General features: G+C 47.0%; 1 protein-coding gene across 7 annotated transcripts in view; it reads left to right on the forward strand.

Moving 5' to 3' along the window:
* Window positions 1-16,633, forward strand: part of SZT2 (SZT2 subunit of KICSTOR complex) — a 112,931-nt gene that overhangs the window by 88,754 nt on the left and 7,544 nt on the right. For 4 of the 7 annotated variants that reach the window (XM_040407806.1, XM_040407807.1, XM_040407811.1 and 1 more), the window contains 15 exons: window positions 753-913; window positions 991-1,088; window positions 2,077-2,209; window positions 2,305-2,432; window positions 4,426-4,497; window positions 5,299-5,429; window positions 5,530-5,712; window positions 5,797-6,058; window positions 8,297-8,376; window positions 10,620-10,742; window positions 10,833-11,035; window positions 11,496-11,574; window positions 11,816-11,899; window positions 11,980-12,054; window positions 16,375-16,434. In XM_040407806.1, coding sequence (XP_040263740.1) covers window positions 753-913; window positions 991-1,088; window positions 2,077-2,209; window positions 2,305-2,432; window positions 4,426-4,497; window positions 5,299-5,429; window positions 5,530-5,712; window positions 5,797-6,058; window positions 8,297-8,376; window positions 10,620-10,742; window positions 10,833-11,035; window positions 11,496-11,574; window positions 11,816-11,899; window positions 11,980-12,054; window positions 16,375-16,434 — 1,872 coding nt within the window. The remainder of the gene's footprint in view (window positions 1-752; window positions 914-990; window positions 1,089-2,076; window positions 2,210-2,304; window positions 2,433-4,425; window positions 4,498-5,298; window positions 5,430-5,529; window positions 5,713-5,796; window positions 6,059-8,296; window positions 8,377-10,619; window positions 10,743-10,832; window positions 11,036-11,495; window positions 11,575-11,815; window positions 11,900-11,979; window positions 12,055-16,374; window positions 16,435-16,633) is intronic. The other 3 variants (XM_040407809.1, XM_040407810.1, XM_040407812.1) reach the window with 3 other exon arrangements.

Consider the following 16,633-nt stretch of genomic DNA (forward strand, 5'->3'; position numbering starts at 1 on the left):
CTTAAGGACCAGGCCATTTTTAGCAAATCTGACCAGTGTCACTTTATGTGGTAATTAGTGTTGAGCGAATTTGTGTTTTAAGTTCGGCGTCTAAAGGTCGGGTTCGGGTTATCGAAGTATCCCGTTATGGATTCTAAATTCCGTTATGGTCCGTGGTAGCGGAATCCATAACAGGATACTTCGATAACCCGAACCCGACCTTTAGACGCCGAACTTAAAACACAAGTTCGCTCAACACTAGTGGTAATAACTTTAAAACTTTTTTACTTGTCCAGGCCGTTCTGAGATTGTTTTCTCGTCACATATTGTATTTCATGACACTGGTAAAATTGAGTTAAAAATGTAATTTTCATTTATAAAAAAAATACCTAATTTTATTTACCAAAAATTTGAAAAAATTCACAAATTTCAAAATGAATTGGGTCCGCACCTGTTCCGCAAAATTTCGGAGCGGATGCGGACCCATTTTGCGGACGTGTGAATGGACCCTAAACGTGTTAACTGAAAAAGGAAGCAACTTTCCAATGATTTTTGTTTTGTGATGACAGCTCTTCAGCTAACCTACGGTACGTGTCACCATGGTGACAGACTACAGACAGACCCTGCGCAGTCTGATCCGGCAGCTACAGACAGTTGATTAATTATTTTTAGTTTAGAAACATTAAAGCACTAATAAGTTTGCAGAAGTCTTCATACCCTCTCATTGTATTGATGCATAAAATGTGATTTGCCCTTTCTTACCCTAATTCCAGAGTAAACCTGACAGTGCGGAGCTGGGCCCCCCGAAAACCACTGACGACATAGTCTGTGAACGGACAGAAGAGCCGCGAACCAGGCGACGACACAAGACGGAGAGCCTAAAGGTTCCCAGTTATCCAGACCGGCCCGGGATCAGCCTGGAGCACGCTCAGAGGTGGGGTCTCTAGTCTGCTGACTCCAGGAGCCATGTCTGTCCAGAGTCACAATCCTCCTTGTCTCTGCCCCCTACAGGAAGCGCCAGGCACAGCTGGACGAGGGCGATGTGGGCACCCTGCACCCGCTGTACAGCCACACCTGCCTGCAGTGGATGATCTTCATGAGTCAGCTGGGTATGTGCCCTGATAACATGGTGTCCGCTCTCAGATCCTGCATGTGATAGGTCCACCACATACCAATAAATGGGCAGTCCTATGTAACTAAAGCTTAGCTTTCTTATATACCGTGTTTCAATTCCTCAAAATCGCTGGTTGCTGTCAGTGTATGGATGCACAACCCCTCCAGACCATGTCCTCTGCATGTTTACAGCGCAGTGGTGCTCTCTTTTGTAACATACTTATCTAAATCTCTGGTTGCTGTCAGCTAATAGATGCATTGTTTACAACCCATCTGGATCTTGTCCTCTGTATGGGTCGTTGCAGTGTATCGGTGCTCTCTCTTAACAAACCCTGCTCCTGTGTTAGTTGGGTATGATCTGGATGGGGTTAAAAGTAAATAAGAATGCTACCGTTCATTGACAGCAAGCGAAAATAGTAAATAATTTAAACGTAAAATATGTTAATTTGCAGAACTTTATATGACTCCTTTAAAGGGGTTGTTCTGTTTGGGGATCCACTGATCGCTGTCTGTCCGGTGGGGAGCACAGTGCGGTACTACCTGGTATCCAGTCACATAATAGGGCGTATGGAAAGGGTCGTCTGGATGTCACTATATTGTTCAGTTACATGTCATGCATATTCTGCTGCACCCCATAAATGAGATCGCAGCCAACAGCGAGACCCCCGTATCCGGAGGGGTGAGGGTGCCAAATACTGCTGATGAAGCAGATCATCACTGCCAGCTTTGACTGGGAATTTGCAATGCAAAGAGTGAAATGTGAGTGAAATCCACGGCAGAATCCAGAAAGCAGCAGAATTAGTACTTGCAGATTTGCAGTGTATCCTGCTTCCGGGATCTCTGCATTGTGTGGTGCTGGTAATTCATCACATTATATGTCATTTATATATAAAGAGGTTTCCGCACGCGCAGTGTTTCTCCTGCACCTTGTTTCCTGTGTTCTGTGATTTGGTTGGCGGTGACCTCTGACCCGTCCTCCTGCAGGGTGTCCGTCCATCCAGCTCTCCTCCGCTCAGACTGGTTCTCGGTTCCTTCTTTTATCCGTTCTGACTGAACTTTTTAACATCATCACATCTCTGGCCAGCGACACCAGCGTCCGAGTGTTTGAGAAAATCGAGTAAGTTGTGAATCCAGGATTTATTTTTTTGGGGGGGGGGGGGGGGGGATTATTATTATTATTCTATCAGCTTTATTATCATCACTTTTTTCCAGTCGCCCGGAAGGAGCAGCGTTTGTGCCTTTCTTTATCACCCAGCCTAGCACATCCCGACCCGCAGTCGCTCGTGAGCTCATCCTTCTGGGGCGTAATTTTCGCCAGTGGAGATATAACACCGAGCAAGGTGAGATTCCTGCCCCCCCCAACCATAACCCTTGAGGTTCTCTTTGAGACTTCCAATGATGATATGAATATTGTCAACTGAACCTTAATATTAGGATTGACTGGATGTTATAGAGCAGTGATGGCGAACCTATGGCACGGGTGCCAGAGGCGGCACCCGCACCCTGGAAAAAGTCTATGGTGTACCAATATACTCTGGACTTTACCAGCCATTCATCAGCGCTGGGCACACTACAGACAGCACATTGAATGTAGGCAGGTCATTATACTTAAATGATAAAGTACATGGAAAATATACTATACTGGACTGTAGTATTCAGGATAAATTGCTGTGTTGACACTTTGCGATAAATAAGTGGGTTTTGGGCTGCAGTTTGGGCACTCGGTCTCTAACAGGTTCGCCATTACTGTTATAGAGCCTAAAAGGATATGTCCACCGTTAACATATTACAGTCTATATATAGAATTAGTCTACATACAAAGTCACTGTATATACATTACTGTATTATACTCCAGAGCTGCGCTCACTATTCTGCTCTTGGAGTCGCTGTGTAAATACATTACTTATCCTGTACTGATCCTGAGTTACATCCTGTATTATACTCCAGAGCTGCACTCACTATTCTGCTGGTGGAGTCAATGTGTACATACATTACTTATCCTGTACTGATCCTGAGTTACATCCTGTATTATACTCCAGAGCTGCACTCACTATTCTGCTGGTGTAGTCACTGTGTACATACATTACATTACTTATCCTGTACTGGTCCTGAGTTACATCCTGTATTATACTCCAGAGCTGCACTCACTATTCTGCTGGTGCAGTCACTGTGTACATACATTACTTATCCTGTACTGATCCTGAGTTCCATCCTGTATTATACTCTAGAGCTGCACTCACTATTCTGCTGGTGCAGTCACTGTGTACATACATTACTTATCCTGTACTGATCCTGAGTTACATCCTGTATTATACTCCAGAGCTGCACTCACTATTCTGCTGGAGCAGTCACTGTGTACATACAATACTTATCCTGTACTGATCCTGAGTTACATTCTATATTATACTCCAGAGCTGCACTCACTATTCTGCTGGTGCAGTCACTGTGTACATACATTACTTTTCCTGTACTGGTCCTGAGGTACATCCTGTATTATACTCCAGAGCTGCACTCACTATTCTGCTGGTGGAGTCACTGTGTACATACATTACTTATTCTGTACTGATCCTGAGTTACATCCTGTATTATACTCCAGAGCTGCACTCACTATTCTGCTGGTGCAGTCACTGTGTACATACATTACTTATCCTGTACTGATCCTGAGTTACATCCTGTATTATACTCCAGAGCTGCACTCACTATTCTGCTGGTGCAGTCACTGTGTGCATACATTACTTATTCTGTACTGATCCTGAGTTACAGCCTGTATTATACTCCAGAGCTGCACTCGCTATTCTGCTGGTGCAGTCACTGTGTACATACATTACTGATCCTGAGTTACATCCTGTATTATACTCCAGAGCTGCACTCACTGTTCTGCTGATGGAGTCACTGTGTACATACATTACTTATCCTGTACTGATCCTGAGTTACAGCCTGTATTATACTCCAGAGCTGCACTCACTATTCTGCTGGTGCAGTCACTGTGTACATACATTACTGATCCTGAGTTACATCCTGTATTATACTCCAGAGCTGCACTCACTGTTCTGCTGATGGAGTCACTGTGTACATACATTACTTATCCTGTACTGATCCTGAGTTACATCCTGTATTATACTCCAGAGCTGCACTCACTGTTCTGCTGATGGAGTCACTGTGTACATACATTACTTATCCTGTACTGATTCTGAGTTACATCCTGTATTATACTCCAGAGCTGCACTCACTGTTCTGCTGTTTATGGAGATTACTCCTATGTGTGTCCTGGTGATCAGATGATATGATATAGATGCTGTAGGATGCAGGTGATGACTTTCTCTTTACTCCCAGCTTATACGAGTGAGGAGGATGAGGATTGGGATGAGGATAGAAATGATGATGAGGGCTGCAAGTTGAAAATGTGTAAGTTTCTCTCCCGTCCTTGCCAGCACCGGGTGATGGTTGTGGTATGACACACAGATGAGTGCACATAAGTAATTGTCAAAAATGTCTGTTTCCAGACAACTTGATTGGTTTTTACAATTTTTCTTCCGGCACATGAAACACATACTTGGGAAATCCTGGTGCAGAAAGACTCATTGGGCGGAGCGCCTGCTAGTCCTATGTGCTATATACTACAGCCCTTAATGGTATAGTATATGGGGGTGTGGAAATGATGATCTCTGACACTGGGAACCTCCACTCACTTCTCTGTATAAAATAGACGACTGACCCTGCTGCCTCCTCTAATGGTAATGAGATGACTCTGCTGAACTATCCCAGTCTACACAGCAAAGCTGATAACAGTTTATGTTACTATGACCAGGTGCACCCACAGTCTGTCTCTGAGTAGTCGCTGAATCTATGGGCGCTCTGCTGCTGAAGCTTCCCCAATAGACACTCTGCAGCCTGGACTTGTCGCAGGAGAAGACCCGTAACATTGTCAGGAACATCACAAGGGCTTTATATATCACCTGAGGTTCCCTTTAGGCTTTAGCAGGTCGTTTTGTAGATCATGACCCGGCTCTGCCTGACCTCACCCCGTCAGTATGCCCATTCTGAGATATACCATTGTCTGTGTGTATTTTGGCTGCTGCAGCCAAATGTTACATGTCAGTGAATGGAATATTTAGAGAATTCTATAGAAAGGATCATGCAGGTCTCCCCGCTGACTCTGAGGTTCTGTGTCTATTTTTTTAATATAGATTATTTCTGTACCCGCAGCTCAGAAAGGGTTCCAGCGTTTTGAGGCCATGGAACAGGACTCCGCCGAGAGACCCCTGGACCTGACTTCCTCGCCGCGTGGATTGGTTCCTCGACAAAGGTTCCTGATCATTGACATCCAAGACAAGAAGGTAACACTGCAGGGGTCGGCGGGTATATCCGTCTCAGGGTTTCCGGACTCCTCCTCCTCCTCGCAGCTGGATTGACATCTCCATTTTTCTTCTTGGGCAGCTGACCCTGTACACGTACAACTGGTCTCCAGACCTGGGCGCATCGCTGAGCCGCTCCCTGGTGCGCCTCATCCAGTGGCAGAACGCCCGGGCTCACGTGGTGCATTGTCTTCTGAGCCAGAAGTTGGGGCTCTTCCATCACTACTGTTTTGCGGACACCCCCTTGCACGAGGAGGGCAAGCAGGTAACTCCTGTGGGCGACGTGCAGCCCCCAATAATGCTTCTTCACACAGTTTATCATTACTTATATGTTGTGTCCTCTTCTCAGGACCCCAACCCCTTCCTAAATTCCACCCTGGAGGTTGACGCCCTCATTAAAAGCCCCACACCTCCGCCGTACAAGGAGCAGACGCGGATGGGAACCACGGGCCGCAGCCTCCCATCCCTGCACTATCCCCCAGACATTATGCCTTTCGATGAGGTTCTCAGGGACGTCATACCCGTGAAACCCATTCAACTCTCCCCGGAGGTCGACACCATCTCCCGCCACGGGGCGCAGTTTCTGGAAATTAAAAGTACTGAAAGACGAGGTGAGAAGGGGAAGCTGAGGATATGGCAGGTGCAGAGGGACTGTCCGCATTGTCCAATGTTCTCAGACTGCCTAATAAACATTGGGTTTTACTTTATGAGGATTTCAAGATCTCTGCTTGCTGTCAGTGAATTTTAACTATTCCTGTGTACATCTAGAGACTTAAAACTCTCCTAATACTGCTCATTGCTGAGGGTTTGTGACAGTGATATCCAGCCTGCACCATCCTCTGTAAGATAAATACAGTAGCACAAACCTCTTTCTAGTCCAGATACTTTGTTACAGTGTATCAGTGCAGGGGATTTATTAAGTACTAGCAGAAGGACCCGGCTTTGCATGGCTATATTTCATCTATTTCATTTATTGTTTATGTGTGTCGTTAAAAGATATCGACAGTATCCCCCATAACAGTGACCTCTACAGCACCCCAAACCTTTAACAGTGAACTCCACATTCCCCTACCCCTTAACACTGACCCCCCCACAGTGCCCCGCCACTTTAAAATGGGACCTCCACAGCAGCTCATCCCCTTAACTTTGACCTTGACAGCACCCCGCCCCTTTAACAGTGAGTTTCACAGCACCCCACTCCCTTGACAGTAGCCTGCCTCCTTAACAGTGACCTCCACAGTAGCCCGCCTCCTTAACAGTGACCTCCACAGTAGCCCGCCTCCTTAACAGTGACCTCCACAGTAGCCCGCCTCCTTAACAGTGACCTCCACAGTAGCCCGCCTCCTTAACAGTGACCTCCACAGTAGCCCGCCTCCTTAACAGTGACCTCCACAGTAGCCCGCCTCCTTAACAGTGACCTCCACAGTAGCCCGCCTCCTTAACAGTGACCTCCACAGTAGCCCGCCTCCTTAACAGTGACCTCCACAGTAGCCCGCCTCCTTAACAGTGACCTCCACAGTATCCTGCTGCCTTAATAGTGACCTCCACAACAGTTGCCCCTTTAATAGTTGCCCCTGCCTCCTTAACAGTGACCTCCACAGTGTCCGCCCCCTTAACAGTGACCTCCACAGTGTCCGCCCCTTTAACAGTGACCTCCACAGTGTCCTTCCTTTAATGCTAGGGCTTCACAACGACATGTGTCGCTCAACATTTTTTCTGAACAATTTTTATAATGATAGGCTGCGTTTTTGAGTGATCGCGGAACATGCATACATATATACACACACATATATACATACACATACATGCACACATATATACACACATACATACATACATACACATATATACATATATGCACACATATATACTCACATATATACATACACATACATGCACACATATGTACTCACATATATACATATACATACATACACATACATGAACACATATGTACTCCCATATATACATATACATACATACACATACATGCACACATATATACTCACATATATACACACATACACATATACACACATATATACATACACATACATGAACACATATGTACTCACATATATACATATACATACATACATTTATACGTCCTTTATATATATATATAGATAGTGTTTTATGTGCCAGTCTTAATCTCTGTTGCGCTGGCATCACATTCACCTCACTTATTAAGTGCACGCCTCTTAGGCTAAGTTCACACCTGTATCGCAGATTGCATCAAAGCCAGTGGACTCCTGAACGGACCTCATTATCGTCAATGGGGTGCATTCGGTGCCACTCGGTTCGGTTATTTGCCGGCCGTAATAATTGCGGTACATCTTGGGCCGTTCTTGCTCTGTGGCGGCTAGGTTTCAGGTATACTGTACGCAGCAATTTGAAATAAACAATAATAGATGTTCCGGGCCCCGTAACGATCACTCCCCACAACACACTTCTTTTTTCAAGTGACAAACGTGTCACAAAGTTTGGCGCAAATGGAGCTTGTGGCAAAATTAGCCATGGTTTTTTCATTGTGGTGTTGGGGGTTTTGTAACTGTCCCCATTGTTTCAGCCTGGAGCACAGACTGTTTTCTCATAGAGCATTGTCTGCACTGGATACAATTGTACCAAATCCTGTATTCAGACTGCGAATATACGAGAGTGTGCTTCCATTCACTGACTGCAAAGTGAGATCTTATAAATGGTGAAGGAGTTAAACACAAAGTCTCTTGATGATTCAGTGATTAAGCATCATTTACATAACACCGGAGACCCCCTTTAATGTGTCGTGGGGCCGGGTCTTCCCGCCATTCTTGCCCTGTTCTGATCTCTTTCTTATTTTTATTTTGTAGAGGTGGAGAAACAACTGAAGATCGAAAACCTGTTTGTGACTTGGCAGCAGAGATCGGCACAGTCTAACATGCCGATCAGCGTGAGTGGCGGTTACCATCCCCTGCGTCCTGGACTTAAAGGGCCAGGAGCCTACTGAGCCTACTGTGTAGAAAAATAAATGCATAATAGGGTGGTCATTGTAACAATCGGTGGTTCCTACTACTTGATCTGTATCTTCATACTCAATTCCATCTGTGCTCCCACAAACCAGCCTGAGCGTGCATGTGACGGGGAGGACTCCTGAGCGCGCACGTGGCGGGGAGGACTCCTGAGCGTGCACGTGGCGGGGAGGAATCCTGAGCCTGCACGTGACAGGGAGGACTCCTGAGCGTGCACGTGACGGGGAGCACTCCTGTGCGTGCACGTGACGGGGAGCACTCCTGTGCGTGCACGTGACGGGGGGCACTCCTGTGCGTGCACGTGACGGGGAGCACTCCTGTGCGTGCACGTGACGGGGGGCACTCCAGTGCGTGCACGTGACGGGGGGCACTCCAGTGCGTGCACGTGACGGGGAGCACTCCTGTGCGTGCACGTGACGGGGGGCACTCCAGTGCGTGCACGTGACGGGGGGCACTCCAGTGCGTGCACGTGACGGGGAGGACTCCTGTGCGTGCACGTGACGGGGAGGACTCCTGTGCGTGCACGTGACGGGGAGGACTCCTGTGCGTGCACGTGACGGAAAGGACTTCTCTCTATGCATTTTCCTTCCGGTTTGCAGGAGGGCAGCATCCTATAGAAGCCGTGTGAAAGTGTTATCATCTGGGCAGTGTATGGCACTACCTGGGTACTTTACACATCTGGGTACAGTAACTGGCAGCAGTGTGTCACTCTAGGAAGTCTGTGTACTGCTAAAATACTGTTTTTAAGGGGTTTTTCAGGAATTATTTATTGATGACCTATCCTCAGGTGGGCATCAATCAGCTGTTTGAAGGAGCCACGGAGCTCACACCACCACAGCGCCATACATTGTATAGTGGTTGTGCTTGGTATTGCAGTGCAGTCTCTTTCCTCTGGATGGGACTGGGCTGCGGGAAAGCCATATGACCGATGGACGTGACATCCCAGGAAGAGGCCACAGCTCTCACTCAGGCCCCTTCAAACAGCTGATTGACAGAAGTGTCGGGAGTCTGATCCCCACCAATATCTAAGTCCTGGAAACCCCCTCAGGAGTGTTACTGTGGTATCTCCCTCTCTGCATCCGTCTGTTGTTCTATGCTGTCAGCCATTAGATTAGTGGCAACTAAAGCCACCGATTTCAGTAGGACTGTGACCATCTTGTGTATGATGGTCCTGACTCTTCCCAGACTACAGATGTCGGGGCAAGAAGGATTGAGCTGTTGGATTTTTTAATTCGCCCGATCCTTTTGTTCTTAAAGGGATATTCCATAGGACTGCTGGAGATAACCGAGCTCAGCTCTGTGCGATCTCTGTCAGTCCTGTAGAAATTAACGGCGTGACAGGGCACACGGTCAACAGCTGCTTCATTCAGACGGGGTATCCGGAGCCCTCTTTTGATTGGTGGGGGTTCCAGTAGTGAAACCCCCACTCAACTAACGGTTATCCTCTGTCCAGTGGATAGGGGATACTTTTTTGTTAAAGTGAACCTGTCATCAGCGTTACGCTACCCATTAACGGCAGCATGAAGTAGAGACAGGTGAGTAGATTTCAGCGGTCTGTCATTTATAAGGTAAAAGTAAGTGGTTGCCGAGAACCGACATCACAATCATTGCAGACTGGGCCTGGAGAAGAGTCACGGCCTCCTGAGAAGAGTCCTGGTTATTCCTGATCTCCTGCTGGTGACTGACAGTCTTCTACCTAGTTTTCTCCCTTTCTGTCTAGGAGAGAACTGCCAATCATCAGCAGATGGCGGGAGAGCAGGAGATTATAATAACCAGGACTCTTCTCAGGTAGATGTGACTCTTTACAAGGCCTGGGCTGCAATGATTATGAGGCTGGTTCTCGGCAACCACTTACTTTTAGCTCATGAGTGACACAGCGCTGAGCATTTCTATCACTATTCTATGCTGCCCTCAGTGAGGTTAGCATAAAGTTGATGACGGGTTTCCTTTAAAGGAGAGCTACCACTTGAGGCGTCCAGCAGCAGCGGACTCCACTGTACATACATGCAGCCTGCATGTGTATGGGGGGTCGGTCTGAAAGGACAGCTGTTGACTGAGCTTGCATTATCGGACAGCTATGATCACCTGGAGGGTAAGAGCGGACTGCCGTGTCTGTATGTTCCTGTCCGTCCACACCCCCTTAACTCTTTCTATTCCCCCACAGGCCGCAGACCTGGACACCCTGAAGCAGTCGGCCCGCCTGGTCCATTACTGCGCCACCCCTCTACTGTTTGATCCGTCCTTTCAAGCACAAGTCCAGAGTGACCAAGACAGGAGTGAAGGCAAGGTAGGTTGTGGTTCCTGCCACCTGTGAAGTACTGCAACTCTCATTCTCCCCTATCAGGCTGCAGACATTGTAGATGTTTTTTTTTTTTAGAAGAGACATCGGTCCAATGACTCGGGCACGTCCGTCAGGGATCGCAGCCACAGCTGTGATTCAGCGGACATGCCTCCCAGCAAAGCTAAAGAAGAGCCCTGGCTGCAGGAGCTGTGCACGGCCTTCATGCAGCAATACATTCAGTACCTGCAGAGCACCGGCTTTATACTTGTGCAGCTGCGCCCTGCCTCCCCCGCTCGCAGGTGAGTGCCCGTCATGTGACCGATGAGAACCCCTTTAGGATTTGTTCACACATCTTGGATAGACTGGAGATTTTCCACTGTAGCGTATTACAGCAAATCTCGTGCTGCGTAAAAAAATCGGCAACAGAAATGGTCCAGATTCCACGGCTATGCACAGGGTGAACTCCGCAGGAAAGGGGTCGGATTCAGGAAATATCTGTATTATACTCCAGAGCTTCATTCATAATTCTGCTGGCTTCAGAGCTAAAATCTCCCAGCATTCTCTGCTTGTTTGCATGAGTCTTGCTCTGGTAATCTTGAGGAATCCCAGCCGGACTCTGGGGGACCTGCCTAACAGAAAAGGGGTGTCCGGCCTCGTCGCCTCTTTTGAGGGCAGAGTTTCTGCATCATTTCACTCGATGGCGAGCGGCTGATCATAGAAATGAGCTGACATTATGTTCTCCTGCCTGTGTATTTGCAGCACGGCGCGGATTAGAGCTGTGGCCTCCCTGGCTCCAGAGAACAGAGCTTCCAAACCCAAAAATGAGGGTAGTCCTAAGGTAAGTCCTGGACTGTGCACTCATCATAATGGGGGTTATAGTGCCAAGCCTCGCTTAAAACCCCCTCTTCTTAAAGAAAGCATCAACTGCATAAATTATGTTTTTGAAGAAGGTTGGTTAAATATATAAACCACAAAGAACGCCAACTGTTACTACAACTCCCAGCAGCTTCCCTAGTCGGTAGATGGTTAGATAATAGGAGTAATTGAAACGATACTGACGTCATTCTATCTGTATGCAGCAGAGTACAAGCTGCACAGTGACCACCTACCACCTGCAGAGGGCGCTGCCTGGAGGGATCGTGCTGATGGAGCTCTCTTTTCAGGTTGTCAAGTGAGAAGTAACTGGGAATGCTAGGGGTAGTAGTGCTGGGGCCACCGTTCTGATGGTGTTTCTGTCCCGCAGGGATGTTACTTCTGTGTGAAGCAGTACGCGCTGGAGTGTTCCCGAATACCGATGGGCCAGTCCGTCAACTCCCAGGTAAAGGACGGGTGTCTGTTGTGTCACACCAGTTATGGCTACTAGGTAGGCGGCATCCTCAGTGATGTCACCGCTGATCTGTAGTGAATGGATAGGCGGCATTCTCAGTGATGTCACCGCTGATCTCTAGTGAATGGATAGGCGGCATTCTCAGTGATGTCACCGCTGATCTGTAGTGAATGGATAGGCGGCATTCTCAGTGATGTCACCGCTGATCTCTAGTGAATGGATAGGCGGCATTCTCAGTGATGTCACTGCTGATCTCTAGTGAATGGATAGGCGGCATTCTCAGTGATGTCACCGCTGATCTCTAATGAATGGATAGGCTGCATTCTCAGTGATGTCACCGCTGATCTCTAGTGAATGGATAGGCTGCATTCTCAGTGATGTCACCGCTGATCTCTAGTGATGGATAGGCAGCATTCTCAGTGATGTCACCGCTGATCTCTAGTGATGGATAGGCTGCATTCTCAGTGATGTCACCGCTGATCTCTAGTGAATGGATAGGCTGCATTCTCAGTGATGTCACCGCTGATCTCTAATGAATGGATAGGCTGCATTCTCAGTGATGTCACCGCTGATATTCAGGGAATGAATAGGCGGCATTCTCAGTGATGTCACCGCTGATCTCTAGTGAATGGATAGGCGGCATTCTCAGTGATGTCACCGCTGATCTCTAGTGTATGGATAGGCGGCATTCTCAGTGATGTCACCGCTGATCTCTAGTAAATGGATAGGCGGCATTCTCAGTGATGTCACCGCTGATCTCTAGTGAATGGATAGGCGGCATTCTCAGTGATGTCACCGCTGATCTCTAGTAAATGGATTGGCGGCATTCTCAGTGATGTCACCGCTGATCTCTAGTGATGGATAGGCTGCATTCTCAGTGATGTCACCGCTGATCTCTAGTGTATGGAAAGGCGGCATTCTCAGTGATGTCACCGCTGATCTCTACTGAATGGATAGGCGGCATTCTGAGTGATGTCACCGCTGATCTCTAGTGATGGATAGGCAGCATTCTCAGTGATGTCACCGCTGATCTCTACTGAATGGGTAGGCTGCATTCTCAGTGATGTCACCGCTGATCTCTAGTGAATGGATAGGCTGCATTCTCAGTGATGTCACCGCTGATCTCTAGTGTATGGATAGGCGGCATTCTCAGTGATGTCACCGCTGATCTCTAGTGAATGGATAGGCTGCATTCTCAGTGATGTCACCGCTGATCTCTAGTGAATGGATAGGCTGCATTCTCAGTGATGTCACTGCTGATCTCTAGTGTATGGATAGGCGGCATTCTCAGTGATGTCACCGCTGATCTCTAGTGATGGATAGGCGGCATTCTCAGTGATGTCACCGCTGATCTCTAGTGAATGGATAGGCGGCATTCCAGTGATGTCACTGCTGACCTCTAGTGATGGATAGGCTGCATTCTCAGTGATGTCACCGCTGATCTCTAGTGAGGGGTGGGGGATGGTGGAGGCTGAGGATGCAGGTGGCTGAACGCTCTTCTTCATGAGAAGATTTATCTTACCAGTAAAGAGGTAAAGTGCTGCAGATTTATCTGTCTGTAGATGTGCTGCCATCACCGGTGATCTCCGAGCACTTCAACTCCATCTACACAGGTGTTGTGATCACGGTTAATTGGCGCCGTTAATTATTGCTGTATGGAAGGAGATGTGCGCCAGGGGGTTATTAACTCATAATTAATGTAACCAACACTTCAACAGAGAAATAATAAAGAATAAGAAGCCGATGAACAACATTATACCCTATACCAGATCACAATATTACAGGTTACATGTACTCCACAACCCCAACCGATCCCCTGTGTATACTCCAGAGCTGCACTCACTATTCTGCTGGTGCAGTCACTGTATACATACATTACTTATCCTGTACTGATCCTGAGTTACATCCTGTATTATACTCCAGAGCTGCACTCACTATTCTGCTGGTGCAGTCACTGTGTACCTACATTACTTATCCTGTACTGATCCCGAGTTACATCCTGTATTATACTCCAGAGCTGCACTCACTATTCTGCTGGTGCAGTCACTGTGTACATACATTACTTATCTTGTACAAATCCTGAGTTACATCCTGCATTATACACCAGAGCTGCACTCACTATTCTGCTGGTGCGGTCACTGTGTACATACATTACTTATCCTGTACTGATCCTGAGTTACATCCTGTATTATACTCCAGAGCTGCACTCACTATTCTGCTGGTGCAGTCACTGTGTACATACATTACTTATCCTGTACTGATCCTGAGTTACATCCTGTATTATACTCCAGAGCTGCACTCACTATTCTGCTGGTGCAGTCACTGTGTACATACATTACTTATCCTGTACTGATCCTGAGTTACATCCTGTATTATACTCCAGAGCTGCACTCACTATTCTGCTGGTGGAGTCACTGTGTACATACATTACTTATCCTGTACTGATCCTGAGTTACATCCTGTATTATACTCCAGAGCTGCACTCACTATTCTGCTGGTGGAGTCACTGTGTACATACATTACTTATCCTGTACTGATCCTGAGTTACATCCTGTATTATACTCCAGAGCTGCACTCACTATTCTGCTGGTGCAGTCACTGTGTACATACATTACTTATCCTGTACTGATCCTGAGTTACATCCTGTATTATACTCCAGAGCTGCACTCACTATTCTGCTGGTGGAGTCACTGTGTACATACATTACTTATCCTGTACTGTTCCTGAGTTACATCCTGTATTATACTCCAGAGCTGCACTCACTATTCTGCTGGTACAGTCACTGTGTACATACATTACTTATCCTGTACTGATCCTGAGTTACATCCTGCATTTTACTCCAGAGCTGCACTCACTATTCTGCTGGTGCAGTCACTGTGTACATACATTACTTATCCTGTACTGATCCTGAGTTACATCCTGTATTATACTCCAGAGCTGCACTCACTATTCTGCTGGTGCAGTCACTGTGAACATACATTACTTATCCTGTACTGATCCTGAGTTACATCCTGCATTTTACTCCAGAGCTGCACTCACTATTCTGCTGGTGCAGTCACTGTGTACATACATTACTTATCCTGTACTGATCCTGAGTTACATCCTGTATTATACTCCAGAGCTGCACTCACTATTCTGCTGGTGCAGTCACTGTGAACATACATTACTTATCCTGTACTGATCCTGAGTTACATCCTGCATTTTACTCCAGAGCTGCACTCACTATTCTGCTGGTGCAGTCACTGTGTACATACATTACTTATCCTGTACTGATCCTGAGTTACATCCTGTATTATACTCCAGAGCTGCACTCACTATTCTGCTGGTGCAGTCACTGTGTACATACATTACTTATCCTGTACTGATCCTGAGTTATATCCTGCATTATACTCCAGAGCTGCACTCACTATTCTGCTGGTGTATATCATTTAGATATGATGTAATGTCTCCGGAGGTTATATGTTTTACTCCTATGTCCTTATGATAACACTTCTGGTCCTGAGCTCTTTACCCTGCTGATACACGAGGACATTGATGTGGATGTTGACTACGCAGGAAGATGTTATTTTCTGGTCGGGGCTCCTCGTACATTTGCAGAATTTAATCATATTAATTTCGTTACACAATGATCCGAGACGTTTTCCTGTTTCATTCACATAAAGCTTCATCATTGTGAACAGTTTTGCAACTTTTTGTCCAATTTTTGGCTTGTTGTCAGTGAGTGGAAACATTTTATTTATATCCAGAGGCTGAAAACGCATACAGATGTTCTACTTCTCACTAATGATGTTTTACTCCAGTTTTTTCCAGTTTGAACAGTCCTCTATGAGCTGAACAGCCCAAACTGTTATGTATGGTTAATATTCTTCAAGATCTCTGCTTTAGGTCAGTGAATTCTTACAGCTGCTGGTTTGCTACTATTCTATCAAACCTAGAAAGTTCCCTACAGAGCGGAACGTGTCACCTGCACTGATACACTGTAACAATCTATCAGGACATGAATGAGGTTTGTGCTGCTCCTGTGTTTACTTCCCAGAAAACTGTAGACTGTCTACACTGGATACAGTTGTAACAAACCCTCAGCTGGGGCAAGTATTAGTTCTGTACAGGTTTTTCAGCCACTGACTGTTTCCATTCACTGACAGCTGCTGCAGATTTTGAAAACACATTGTGTCAGAAAGTTGCAGAAGTTGACGTTTTACATTGATTGAGAAGGTGGACGATTCCTTGAAGGTTGTGTTCAGCAGGATGCTCCTGGTGCAGCCGCAGCGTGTTTGTCCTGTGTACATGTCTCCGTCCTCTCTTTATCAGGGCACGCTCTCCATCCGAACCCATTGCAGGAGTACTGCCGAGAGCGCCTCCGAGTCCGCGGTATGTCCCCCATTTCAGCCCCCTGGTTGCTTCTTCAGGTCTGGATGCTACGCAGTGCCTGCCGCCTGTCATGCTTTCACTCCTCCGCCTGTCACCTTAACCCTTCGTGTATCACTGCACTTCTCTGCGGCGCCTCCTCTGCGGGGAGCGCCTCGTCAGGACGGGTTTGGCCTCCTTGGTGCTGCGCTATGGTCATGGT

This window comes from Bufo bufo, chromosome 9 (genome assembly GCF_905171765.1).
Source record: "Bufo bufo chromosome 9, aBufBuf1.1, whole genome shotgun sequence".
Classification (NCBI taxonomy): Eukaryota; Metazoa; Chordata; class Amphibia; order Anura; family Bufonidae; genus Bufo; species Bufo bufo.